Source organism: Felis catus, chromosome B3 (genome assembly GCF_018350175.1).
Source record: "Felis catus isolate Fca126 chromosome B3, F.catus_Fca126_mat1.0, whole genome shotgun sequence".
NCBI lineage: Eukaryota > Metazoa > Chordata > Mammalia > Carnivora > Felidae > Felis > Felis catus.
The window spans coordinates 136,312,568-136,327,053 of NC_058373.1; the positions used below are offsets into that span (position 1 = coordinate 136,312,568).

Consider the following 14,486-nt stretch of genomic DNA (forward strand, 5'->3'; position numbering starts at 1 on the left):
CTCACAGCTCCTCAGATGGTGCCTCTCTCCCCTGCCTCTTGTCAGGGCAGCTCTGACATAGCCCCCTTGGACTCTGGAATCTGTCTTACGTGCCCCTACTTTTCTCATTGGCATCCCTTCATCTGTTGACTCCTTGCCTATAGTTGATGTCAGCAGCTGGTTCTATGAATGGTTCTTGCTGTGTTTTGCTATATTCCTGTGGTGTCTGTTGACGTATTTGATGTATTCTGTAGGTCTTAATGGAAAGAATGCTGGCGGAGGGCGTGAGTGGGTGGGAGGCCTGCTTAGGGCCCCCTACCTGTCCTTGAACACAGCAAGGACAGGAGAGCTGCACTGGAAATCTGCTCCTTCAGTGGTGGATAAGTAATTTGAAAGTAATTTGGGGGAAATTATTCCCTTCCTATTCTGATGTGCTGTGATGCACTCTCTCTGGACCATAGTTTTAGGTTTTTTCCTCCGTATTTCTGCTGAAAACTCTTGAAACACTAACTGGAAATAATCCAGAAAGCACCCCATCCCCAACCCATGACTGAGGTAGCTTTACAGAGAGCTTTTCAACACAGTTCCACTCCTCCCTCTTTAGAGCTTTTCTGCCACTCACACCAATAGAAACCACATCTTACCTTCATTTTTAGCTCTGCCTGAAATCTAACTGGTTAGGGGTGACCCGTGTTTTGGAAACTTTAGAAATGTGCAGCCACTTTCAGTGGCCCCTTTACATTCCATTTGTTCCACTTCTTAGCCCCATTTACCTCAGTGACCAGTTTTAGTTGATTTCGCTATTTTTTGCTTCTAGAACTGCAGTTCCCATGTAAGAAGAGCAGTTGTTACCTGCTTTTCAGCGGGCTGCTGTGGCCGTCACGGAAACAGGCCCGTTCGGTACTGCAAGAGATGCCACTCGAATCATCACAGCAATGAAGTGGGGGCTGCGTCGGAGACCCACCTCTATCAGACCTCCCCTCCACCCATCAACACTCGGGAATGCGGCGCCGAGGAGCTGGTCTGCGCCGTGGAGGCTGTGATCAGGTAACAGGCAGCTGGTTAGTGGTCTACCGGAAACACCACCTTGGTTTTGAGCCACCCTTGGCACATTGGTAAAGTCCACTCAACTTAAGGTGCCCTCAGCCTAGCCTCTCACCTTGCATAATGCAGTGATGATTTTTTTAAGTTTATTTATTCATTTTGAGAGAGAGAGAGAGAGAGAGAGAGAGAGAGAGTGTGTGTGTGTGTGTGTGTGTGTGTGTGTGTGTGTATGCAAGTTGGGGAGCAGCAGAGAAGGGGGGGGGAGAGAGAGAGAGAGAGAGAGAGAGAGAGAGAGAGAGAGAGAGAGTCCCAGACAGACTCTGCGCTGTCAGTGCAGAGCACAGAGCCCTATGCGGGGCTGGAACTCATAAACCATGAGATCATGGTCTGAGCCCAGGTCAGATGCTTAACCACGTGAGCTACATAGCCACCCCAGTGGCGATGTTTTAATTCATTCATTCAGCCAAGCGTGTGTTAGGCACTTGGGAGACAAGAGAGAATGAAATGTAGTCTCCACCTTCACCTTACCCATGTAGGGAGTATAAAGACAGAAGCACAGGATTGCGGTTCAGTATGGTAAGCAGAGTGATAGTGCAGAGCAGAGTTTTAGGAAAGTGAAGCAGAGGCACCCCTCAGAGTGAGGGGTGGGAAGGGGGTGCCTGAGGCCTGACTGTGCACTGTAAAGTGTGGCGAGCTCTAGGTGATTTGGTACTGGGGTAAAGCTGCAGGCTCTCCAGTGAGACAGGAGCCCAGTCGTGCAGGCGGTTGGCTTTCTCTCCTATCACGTGACAGAAAAAGGAGCTTTGGAAATGATAACTTCCAGACTTGTTCTCTTTTTGCATAATAGTCACTGAAGCAAGATTTTAAAAAATTAAAGAAATAATATTGGACTGTATGTTTTAAGGATAGAGACTCTTTTCTGTGTCTCTTACTTCAGTGGCTGATGCATGTAGAAATGCAATAAATGTTTGTCAAATGAAACATTACAGAAAGTTTGGAAATAGAAGAAAAAACCAACTATACTGCTGTCATCATTATCAGTGTTGCACATGTTCTTCTACTTTTACTCAAATGCACATCTTATTTATAGAATTATAATCACAGTATATCATAATTTTTTGACATAACATTATACCATTAGCTCTTTTACATGTTGTTAGATAGTTTCTGTATTTACCATTTTTAGTGGAAACATAATTTTCATCTAGATTATTTCCCTCCACCTTTAGATTTTTAGATTGCTTCCATTTTTACTATTATATATTACTGTGATAAATATTGTTGTGAATAGTGCTGTTTTTCTATTTTTTATTTTTTTAGGGTAGATGACCAGATATGGTTGGCTGGGTCAAAGGGTATGAATGCTTTAATGGCTGTTGATGCATTACCAAACTGATTTTCAGAGTGTGCATATGAATTTGTAATGCCAAAAGCATTGTATGAAATTGCTAGTTTTGGCTACACTCTTGCCAACATTGGGTCTTATTCTTACAAATTATGACTTGTTGGGGTGCCCTGGTAACTCAGTCAGTTAAGCGTCCACCTCTTGGTTTCGGCCCGGATCATGATCTCATAGTTGGCAAGTTTGAGCCCTGCATCAGGCTCCGCACTGACTGGCAGAGACTGTTTGGGATTCTCTCTCACCCTCTCTCTCTGCCCCTCCCCTGCTTGCACTTTCTCTCTCTCTCTCTTTCTTTCTCTCAAAATAAATAAATAAACTGAAAGAAAATTATGACTTGTTTAGCAGGTTGAAAAAGGAGTCTTTGTTGCTCATTTACAGATCTTTGAATATTAGATATTGAGTATTTTTTCATTTGGGTATAAATTCTTCAGTCTCTCTTTGTACCATGCATTTGAGGTCCACATAACTTCAGATTAGATCTAGGGGATGTATTGGCATCTAGCGGGATGGTTGGTACACTGGAAGCCAGAAGGCATCAGTTCTGCCTGATTCTAATTGATTGGAGGAAGCAGCCTCTTTATGCCTCAGTTTATTCACTTTGGAAATGGGGATGGAGTACAACATAGTAAAGAACTGAAATTAGGCCTGTTGGAGCAACTTCTACCAATCGGAAGGAGAGCAGTCAGTTATGCCTGAATACTCATGAAGTAGTTGCTCTGAATAGGTCATAACCTAGAATGTGTTTTTCGATCACCTAACTTGACATCTCTCATCTTTGGCAGCTTGTTGAAAGAAGCCGAGTTCCATGCTGAGCAGCGGGAATACGAGCTGAATCGCCGGCGGCAGCTGGGACTTTCCTCTTCCCACCATTCCCTGGATAACACTGACTTTGACAACAAGGATGATGATAAACACGACCAGCGACTACTCAGTCAATTTGGAATATGGTTTTTAGTAAGAAAATAAGTTAGCTATTCTCTGCTTTCTTATTTCTCATGACAACATTGCACCAATGAGGAATATTTCCTGTTCTTTTTAAAGAAGTTAGTGAATAGTGAAAAGTTAACCTTAGCGGTGGAACTCTATATTGTAGGACAGTGGCTCTCAATCCTGGGCTGCACATTGGATTTCCCTGGGAAAGCTTTCAAAGAATGGCAATGCCCAGATCCCACCCTAGCATCTTGGGAACTTTTAAAAAAGCTTCCTTGTTGATTCTAATGAATAGCCAGGTGTTGAAGCCTACCGGCCAGACCCTTGACTGTTTGAAATGCACCTTTGACAGAAAATGGATGGGAATGTTGCTAGGGTATGTTGTGAAATAACCGAGTCAATATAATTTACAGATTATTCGCATCCTATCATCTATACACATGACATTTTTCTTGAAAGTTCAGTATCTGTGGCACTTTTTGTTTATTTAGGGCAAGTTTGCATACAACCAGAAAAATCAGAGCTGTATTAACACAGGCAATTTGATTGTTTTTGACTGATTCACGGGCAACATTCATTCAGTAAAGGTCAAACATCCCAATCCCAAATTCCATGCAAGCTGAACATGGCAGTTCTGTTAGAGAAGCGGACTTTTGTTTTTGCCCAACGGAGACATAGATTGAGTCTCCATAGTAATATATCTCTTTTATGCTTTTACATGGTTATCTGAAAAAGTTGTGTTTTGTTTTGTCTTACCAAATTGGTATTTAATTGCTGATTTCACATATTTTGCTCCTAGAGCTTACTACCTAATGACATAATGACTGCTATTATGAACTCTTTGAAGGCAAGGATACTGTTTTATTTATTTGTACATTCCTGACTCCTACTATTGTGTTTCATAAAAGATTATTGCAGAATGAATAATGAATAGACGATGAGCTGTTTTTAAAAGGCTATTTGTAATGTGCTGAATTAGGGGGCTCTAGGCTTTCAGAATTATTACTGATAGAAAATCCTTAGCTAAATCTGATAATTTTAGAATGCAAACATAGGTAGATTATTTTTTCACTGAAGATATTTATGAAATTTCACTTTGCAGACCTAACTTTTAAAAAAGCATTGATCTAATGTAGATTACAAAATAGGTTTCTTCTAGGAGAAAAGGCTTATCGAAAGGTGCAATCTTGAGGGGAAATTATTGTTGCAATCCTTCTCTCCCTGTAAGGAATGCATTTTCTAGGTTAAATGATCCTGTGTCATTTATAAACTGCCTACTTTAGATGGATTATTGGGAACCTTTTTTTTTTTTTTTTTTTGCCGTTAAACGAATCTTAATAATGATGTAAAATGGATGAAGGCTAAAGCAGAGTCTAATCTGCCCATTTCCAGGTGAGCCTTTGCACGCCCAGTGAGAACACACCTACAGAGAGCTTGGCCAGGCTGGTGGCCATGGTGTTTCAGTGGTTCCACTCCACGGCATATATGATGGACGATGAAGTTGGAAGTTTGGTGGAAAAACTGAAGCCTCAGTTTGTCACCAAGTGGTTGAAGACAGTCTGTGATGTTCGCTTTGATGTCATGGTCATGTGCCTTCTTCCCAAACCAATGGAATTTGCCAGGGTAAGTGGAGGCCCCCCACTCTGACCTTGTTGGAGAGGAATTGGGAGAAACACTTCCCTAGCCATTAGCATGTTATCATTGTCTATAGAAGAGCGTCTCTCCTTATTTTAGTCAATACAGCTGAATGAGGTTAGTTGAGCAACTACATTTTAGGTGATGTGCTGCTTTGATGTTGGTTTGGGATGAAGAATGGTAAAACGAATATGTGAGATATCTTTAAGAATTTACAAGAAGATAAAAAAATGGGGCACCTCGGTGGCTCTTGATTTTGGCTCAGCTCACCATCGCGTGGTTTGTGGGGTCATGCCCCATGTCGGGCTCTGAGCTGATAGACTGGAGCCTGCTTGGGATTCTCTCTCTTCCTTTCTCTCTGCTTCTCTCCTGCTCGTGCACTCTCTCTCTCTTTCTCAAAATTAAAAAAAAAAAAAAATTTAAGGGAGGATTCATCCCTGACTTTGCTGAATGTATTTTTTTAAATTAAGAAACAGAAGAAAAAAGTTTTTCTATGAGATTGCAAGGTCTCAGTCCTTCTCTGGTCTACTGTCTGTGTAAAGGCTAACATTTGATTAGGAGCAATTTCTGTGGTTTCACATAAATTTCTAGAAGTGAATGGCAGAAGTCCCTGCCCTCTCATTTGGAATGCCACAAAAGGCATAGGACGTGCCAAAATGCTCCCTTTCCTCCAGCTTATAGGACAAATTCCTCTGAGCTCATCCTTTTGCTTAGTGGATTATAGGCTTCAGGTACACAGCTGGTAAGACCCCATATTTTTAAAATATAATATAATTTGTGTCTAACTTAGCAAGGTAGATGTCCAGAATCAGTTTTTGGCAGAAATATAGGACATTTTTTCAAGATATTTTCTGGATTTTATTTTGTGATTATTTTGGTTTGTTTTCAATGAGATAGGGAGGCATTTTTCAGTCTAATTAAGACATTTAAGGATAAAATAGAACACAGACCATCTAAAGAAATAGCTTTCGTTAGGTTTCCGGGACACAGAGTAGTTCTGTGGGTGATTCAAGATATACTTTTTTCTTCTTTGGTGCCACCTACTGACTCACATATAAAATTGGAGTTTTGCATAACAGAAATTCCCTATTTTGTGGCATTATTTGACTGTGTTGATATGTTTTCTATTATTATTTCCTTTGGAATAGTAAAGGATTGGTCCAATCTGATTATCGAAGATAAGAGGAAATGGTAGCTGAGGGCCTGTAACAGACACATTTGGGAGAGAAAAGACAAAGTTTATTTATACTTATAGTCAGTACTCAGTACATTGCTGCATATCAGTGATGGGCATCTCCCTCAGTAGCCAAAGATAAACAGTGTAGGGTAGGGAGTTAGGGCTGGAATGGGAAGATATGGAAGGTTCTCTTGAGCCTTTTGATACTTAGTGGCACTGGGCAGTCTGTCTCCACAGCAGCTGAATTCACAGGTAACTCCCTTTAATGGAAATGATATTTCTGAAAGCTCTGCTTTAGTCAGACAAGGGAAGTTGGGATAAAGTTTCTGCATCTTCTTTAGTTCTAACGTTTTCATTAAAATGATCCCTATGACAAGTGTGGGGGTCTGAGTGGTTCCGCACATTTCTCTCATCTGAAACTTCGAGAGAAGTTTCACACCAAAAGGAGGATAGGTTGATTGCTGTAGATTTGGGTTAGGAGCTTCCAGGTAAGAGATCTGCAAAGGAGGAAGCAGGCATAGATTAGGACAAGGAAACAAACACAAAAAAACCTGAGATTAATGGTGACAGTAGACTCTAAACCTAGTTTCCAAGGCCAGAGGGCAGCCAGTCAGGATTTGCAGATGTTGGGCTCAAAGTGTCTTTAGACAATAGAGTGAGGTCGTCAGCGTCTCTGTCCTGGGTATGAGCAGCGCATGGGCGAGGCTGGTGTTTGGTGAGATTCCTGACTGGCCCTGGCTATTGCCACAAGTCCTTTGAAGTTCAAATCAAATTGTCTTGCTCTGGCTTGCAGGGCTTTGGGACAAGACAACCTAGAGTCTCAATAGGATCCAGGCCGTCAGGTTTTAGTTTTCAGTGACACCAAATAAGCAGGGTGGGAGGAAAATTGGAAATACCAGTTACTGACAAAATGTGCGAGACAACAGGATTCAGTTTATGAGGAGGTGACAAATAGCTCAAAGACTGTGAGCAGGACTAGAATCTGGTAATTCACAAGGGTGGGTTATAGTTTTCCATTGAAACATAAAATTTCTGTCTATAGTCACCCCCCATTTTCATCATAGATAATCAAAATAAGATTAATCTTATTCACAAAGTAAGACTAGTCTCATTAAATTTGGCCTAATCATTTATGTAGATGCAGCGACAGTCAATGGTAATTGACCAAAATAAACCTTTAATGTTGGCTGTGCTGGAATGTTTATGGAGAATCTCAGATTGGGCTTTTAGAAACCGCTAGAGGTTAGGATGCTAAGCCAGTAACTTGTCATCATACTTCATCTACAGTACCTCTAGATTTGGGTAAATTTATCTCTGAGGTCACCAAAATATTCTAAGTTTCCTGGACCTTTCAGAAAGTAACATTTCATATTTGCTTATCCTGTTTTTTTCCAAGAGGGCTTTGTAAGCACTGGCTCCTTCATGTCAACCTTAGTTCCTTAAAACTGGTCATATCTGATTCTATGCACATCCTTCTCTACTATGACAGTCTAGTTAAAGTTTTTTTTTACCAGTTTTTCTGATTATGTTCTTTTACAAGGAGAACAGATTGAGAAACTTGTGCATGGAAATAAAAACACTAAGAGTTTCTGAACTCTGAAGGGTCAGATGTGGGGGGAGAAAAAGACAAGTGTTTTGTTGTTGTTTACAAAAATAATCTACTAAATTCTTGTGAGTTATAGCTAGTTTAAGAAAAACCTTATATCCAGAAAATAGGACATTAAAGAGCCAGCAAAGTTCCAAACTAAAAAAACACAAAAAAATGATTACCTTTCTTCATCAGTTCATTCATCCTAATCTAATTAATTAAAAAAATTTTTTTAAGTTTGTTTATTTATTTTTGAGAGGGGTGGGGAGGGGCAGAGAGAGAGAGGGAGAAAGAGAATCTCAAGCAGGCTCTGCACCATCAGCGTGGAGCCCGATGTGGGGCTCGAATTCACAAACCATAAGACTGTGATCTGAGCTGACACAGAGTCCAGATGCTTAACCAGCGGAACCACCCAAGTGCCCCAGCCCCATCTAATTAACTTTTGTTCCTTTTAATCTTGGGTAGCAGTTTTAGGAACACATCAGCTTCTCCACCAGCGTTCTGGAATCCTTTCTCAGGCCGGCAGCATGCAATACTACCAGAAGCTTGTACTCAGTATTGCCTGTCATACTGTTCCTGGGTCTCAGAGACAGTTCTTTTTGCTAAAGCCAAAGCCTTCAATCTAGTGGTTGATCACAAGAGCTTTCAGGAAAACATCAGAAAAAAAACAATAACAAACTGTGAATGATAAAAGACTTTAAAATGGCTATAATCAGATCCTCTGAGAGTACTGGAATTATGATCACATTAGGGAAAGCATCAGGAGGCTATGTCATGAGCAGGAAAAGCAATGAAAAATTGCTAGAAATTTCATAACATTTTACCTATACAAATATAAGCTAGGGAAGGTTAAGCATCTCTTTGTATTTAATGATGCTTTTCATGCAATTCAACATATCAAATAAACCTAATTGGTTATTGGAAACCTAATATCTTATTTTACTAGAAAAAGAAAAAAATCCTTTGAGATTTTCTAGAGGTCCTCTGAGAAATCTCAAAGCCAGTTTGAGATCAAGATTTTATTAAGGACTTGATTTTGGAAAGGCAAAAATATGAAAAGTTGTCAGAGATGTCAAAAGGTTTAAACACTTAATTCACCAGGATCACAGGGTCACTATGAAACAATACTTAATTATCCATTTAACCACAAGGACAAAAAGATTTCAAAAGTAAATATAGGATGTAACATGCTAATTAAAAAATTGGCTTTTTTATTTTAATTGAGAAGACTTAGTTCTCTTAAATAATTGAGGACATGGGGCACAGGAAATTATGGTAAGACACAGAATAGTTGTTTCCTAGACACATTATTGAAAAGGTAAAGAAAAACCTTGTTCAATTTCTTTACTTTTTATCCTTTTACTTTATTATTATTATTTTTTTAAATTTAAATCCAAGTTAGTTGACATTAGTATAATAATGATTTCAGGAATAGAATTTAGTGATTCATCATGTAATATAACACCCAGTGCTCATCCCAAGTGCCCTCCTTAATGCCTCTCACCCATCTAGACCATCCCCCCACCCAACACCCCACCAGCGACCCTCAGTTTGTTCTCTATATTTAAGAGTCTCTTACAGTTTGTCTCCCACTCTGCTTTTATCTTATTTTTCCTTCCCTTCCCTTATGTTCATCTGTTTTGTATCTTAAAGTCCTCATATGAGTGAAGTCATATGATATTTGTCTTTTTCTGAGTGACTTATTTCACTTAGTATAATACACTATGGTTCCATCCAAATTGTTGCAAATGGCAAGATTTCATTCTCTTTAATTGCTGAATAGTGTTCCATTATATATATATATATATATATATATATATATATATATATATATATAATGGAATACTATTACTATTATATATATATAATATATATATATTACTATTACTATTATATATATATATAATATATATATATTACTATATATATATATATATAATATATATATATTACTATATATATATATTACTATATATATTATTATATATAATATTATATATATATAATATTATATATATATATAATATTATATATATTATATATATATAGTAATATATATATATTACTATATATATTATATATATATATATATAATATATATATTAATATATATATATATATATATATATATATATATATATATATACCACATCTTCTTTATTTATCCATTTTTCAGTCAGTGGACATTTGGGCTCTTTCCACACTTTGGCTCTTGTCGATAGTGCTGCTATAAACATTGGGGTGCATGTGCCCTTTTGAATCGGCACTTCTGTATCCTTTGGATACATATCTAGTAGTGCAATTACTGGGTCATAGGGTAGGTCTATTTTTAATTTTTTGAGGAAACTCCACACTGTTTTCCAGAGTGGCTGCACCAGTTTGCATTCCCACCAGCAGTGCGAAAGAATTCCTCTTTCTCCACATCCTTGCCAACATCTGTTGTTGCCTGACTTGTTAATGTTAGCCATTCTGACAGGGGTGAGGTGGCATCTCATTGTGGTTTTAATTTGCATTTCCCTGGTGATGAGTGAAGTTGAGCATTTTTTCATGTGTCAGTTGGCCATCTGGATGTCTTCTTTGGAGAAGTGTCTATTCATGTCTTTTGCCCATTTCTTCACTGGATTATTTGTTTTTTGGGTGTGGAGTTTGATAAGTTCTTTGTAGATTTTGGATACTAACCCTTTATCTGATATGTCATTTGCAAATATCTTCTCCCATTCTTGTCGGTTGCCTTTTAGTTTTTTTGCTGACTGTTTTCTTTGCTGTGCAGAAGCCTTTTTTCTTGATAAGGTCTCAATAGTTCTTTTTGCTTTTGTTTCCCTTACCTCTGGAGACATGTTGAGTAAGAAGTAGCTGCGGCTGAGGTCAAAGAGGTAGTTGCCTGTTTTCTCCTCTAGGGATGGCTTCCTGTCTAACATTTAGGTCTTTCATCCATTTTGAGTTTATTTTTGTTTATGGGGTAAGAAAGTGGTCCAGGTTCATTGTTCTGCATGTCGCTGTCCAGTTTTCCCAGCACCACTTGCTGAAGAGACTGTCTTTGTTCCATTGGATATTCTTTCCTGCTTTGTTAAAGATTAGTTGGCCATTGGGGCACCTGGGTGGCGCAGTCGGTTAAGCATCCGACTTCAGCCAGGTCACGATCTCGCGGTCCATGAGTTCGAGCCCCGCATCAGGCTGTGGGCTGATGGCTCAGAGCCTGGAGCCTGTTTCCGATTCTGTGTCTCCCTCTCTCTCTGCCCCTCCCCCGTTCATGCTCTGTCTCTCTCTGTCCTAAAAATAAATAAATGTTGAAAAAAAAATTAAAAAAAAAAAAAAAGATTAGTTGGCCATACATTTGTGGGTCCATTTCTGGGTTCTCTATTCTCCTCCATTGATCTGAGTGTTTTTGTGCCAGTACCATACTGTCTTGATGATTACAGTTTTATAGTACAGCTTGAAGTCCAGGATTATGATGCCTCTAGCTTTGGTTTTCTTTTTCAGGATTGCTTTGGCTATTCGGGGTCTTTTCTGGTTCCACACAAATTTTAGGGTTTTTTTTTTTTTTGTTCTAGCTCTGTGAAGCATGCTGGTGTTATTTTGGGTAGTATCTACATTTTAACGATATTTGTTCTTCCAATTCATGAGCATGGAATTTGTGTGTGTGTGTGTGTCTTCTTCAATTTCTTTCATAAGCTTTCTATAGTTTTCAGTGTATAGATTTTTCACCTCTTTGATCAGGTTTATTCTTAGGTATTTTATGGTTTTGGGTGCAATTGTAAATGGGATTGATTCCTTGATTTCTCTTTCTGCTGCTTTATTATTGGTGTATAGAAATGCAACTGATTTCTGTACATTGATTTTATATACTGTGACTTTGCTGAATTCATGTATCAGTTCTAGCAGTTTATTGGTAGAGTCTTTGGGGTTTTCCACACAGAGTGTCATGTCATCTGCGAACAGTGAAAATTTGACTTCCTCCCTGTCGATTTGGATGCCTTTTATTTCTTTATATTGTCTGATTGCTGAGGCTAGGACTTCCAACAGTGTATTGAGTAACAGTGGTGAGAGTGGACATCTTTGTCATGTTTCTGACCTTAGGAGGAAAGCTCTCAATTTTTCCCCCTTGAGGATGATATTAGTGGTGGGTCATTCATATTTGGCCTTTATGGTCTTGAGATATGATCCTTCTATCCCTTCTATCCCTTTTCTTGATGGTTTTTATTAAGAAATGATGCTATATTTTATCAAATGCTTTTTTTGCATGCAATTTCTTATTAAGAACACACCAGTAACCCAAAAAACTTTGTCCTTTTTTGAGAAAGAAAACCAAACTCAGGGGCGCCTGGGTGGCTCAATTGGTTAAGCATCCAACTTTGGCTTAGGTCATGATCTCATGGTTCATGGGTTTGAGCCCTGCATCAGGCTCTGTGATGGCAGCTCAGAGTCTGGAACCTGCTTCGGATTCTGTCTCCCTGTCTCTGTGCCCCTCCCCTGCTTGTGCTCTGTCTCTCAAAAATAAATAAACATTGACAAAAAAAAAAAAAAAAACCCAAACACAGGTTTTATACTGCTACACTGTTAATATTAAAGTTCACTTGGTGTTGTATGGAAACCACTTTGACAATAAATTTCATATTTAAAAAAATAATAAAATAAAATAAAATAAAATAAAATAAAATAAAATAAAAAAATAAAGTTCACTTAAAAAACTTTCCCCATCAATCTTAGCCAGTTTGATCACACAAGGTAAGATTCTCTCTCTCTCCTCCACCCCCACCCTCCACACCATCCTTTACAACTTTTTATTTCTATTCAGGTTTTGTCCTTCACTTTACTCTTTTTTTATTCTAGAAAGCCTTCATACCACCTCTACAGAATGACTTTAGGACAGAATTACTCTTTTTGTCCTTAACAAAATTGTCTCATATATTCCTTAAATATTCTGCATACGGAGTTTTTTCCATCACTCTTACTATTTCTAATAGTTTCACTTATATATATTGATCATAGTTTTCACCACTTGATAACCTCTATTTTTCAGAGAAAACCAGGAGGTAGACAGTTTGTGAATTTCCTGTCACCTACCAGTGTTTTGTAGCATATTAGCAAATTTTATGAATATACTACTTTATAACCTCAAGAGCTATACTTCATAGTATAATTTCTCAATATGGCAAAAAGAACATATTTATTAACAGATCAAAATATCTTTAGTCTCTCTGTCATAATAAGAATCCAAAAGTAGGGGCACCTGGTGGCTCAGTTAGTTAAGCATTGACTCCTAGTTTTGGCTCAGGTCATGATCTCATGGTTTGTGAGGTCGAGACTCATGTCCATGCAGAGCCTGCTTGGGATTTTCTCTCTTTCCCTCTCTCTCTGCCCCTCCCCCTCTCACATGCACTTGTGCTCTCTGTCTCAAAATAAATAAACATAAAAAAAAAAGAATCTAAAAGTATATAAACTTGTATTCAGTAATTAATGTTTCAGCGTTTTGTCTTTTTTTTCTTTTTAATGTTTATTTATTCTTGAGAGAGAGAGACAGAGCGCAAGCAGGGAAGGCGCGGAGAGAGAGGGAGACACAGACTCCAAAGCAGGCTCCAGGCTCCGAGCTGTCATCACAGAGCCTGACATGGGGCTCAAACTCACAAACCGTGAGATCGTGACCTGCGCCAAAGTTGGACGCTTAACCGACTGAGCCACCCAGGCACCCTTCAGTGTTTTGTCTTATTTAGAAATGGTCTAGATATTCAACAGGTATATATCATTTAATGTAACTTAGTATAACTTTCGTTTCAAGCTATCAAAAACATTTTGGAAACTACTAAGTAGACATAACACACAGTTATTGTTGAAATAAAGCTTGTCAGAATAATAATTTAATTAAAATTAAATCTATACGTTTTATAATCTTAAACATCTAGTAAATATAATATTAACTTACTTGACTAGAAAACCGACATAGAATAAAAATGTATGATTAGATTATACTCACTGCTGATAACTCAGAAGACACAATTGTTTTTATTAAACCAACTATATGAATCTCGTCTTGTTTATGAAAGATTTACCCAAATCACATGAACTTGAAAAACATTTGGGTTACTGTCTATATTTCTGAGAGTTTGGGGAATATTTAATTCATATAAGTTACGTTTTTAAAACTCATTTAGAATAGATCTTTCAATGGATTTTGTAAATTGTCAATACCATTCAGAAGTAACAAAATATCACATATACATAATATACCTATGCAAAAGTATAGACAGACACACATACAAATGGTCCCCAGTTTACCATGGTTTGACTTAGGATTTTTCGACTTTACAATGGTACAAGAGTGATACACATTCAGTAGAAACCGTACTTCAACATGTGAATTTTGATCTTTTCCTGGACTGGTGGTATGCAGTATGATCCTCACTCATGATGCTGGGCAGGGGCCACGAGCCTCAGCTCCCAGACAGCCACGTGGTCACTGGGTCAACCTTTGCTATACCAGCTACCGTTGCGCACCCACACAGCCATTCTGTTTTTCACTTGCAGTACAGTATTCAATAACTTTCATGAGCTATTTAACACTTTATTATAAAATAGGCTTTGTATTAGATGATTTTGCCCAGCTGTAGGCCAATGTGAGTGTCCTGAGCACATGCAAGGTGGGCCAGGCTAAGCAATGATATTTGGTAAGTTGGGAGTGTTAAGTGTATTTTTAATTTATGGTATTTTCAACTTATGATGGGCTTATTGGGACA

General features: G+C 38.4%; 1 protein-coding gene across 32 annotated transcripts in view; it reads left to right on the plus strand.

Moving 5' to 3' along the window:
• UNC79 (unc-79 homolog, NALCN channel complex subunit) overlaps positions 1-14,486 on the plus strand; it is a 320,681-nt gene that overhangs the window by 167,440 nt on the left and 138,755 nt on the right. For all 32 annotated transcript variants that reach the window (XM_045060452.1, XM_045060454.1, XM_045060457.1 and 29 more), the window contains 3 exons: positions 797-1,026; positions 3,208-3,379; positions 4,748-4,978. In XM_045060452.1, the coding sequence (XP_044916387.1) occupies positions 797-1,026; positions 3,208-3,379; positions 4,748-4,978 (633 nt within the window). The remainder of the gene's footprint in view (positions 1-796; positions 1,027-3,207; positions 3,380-4,747; positions 4,979-14,486) is intronic.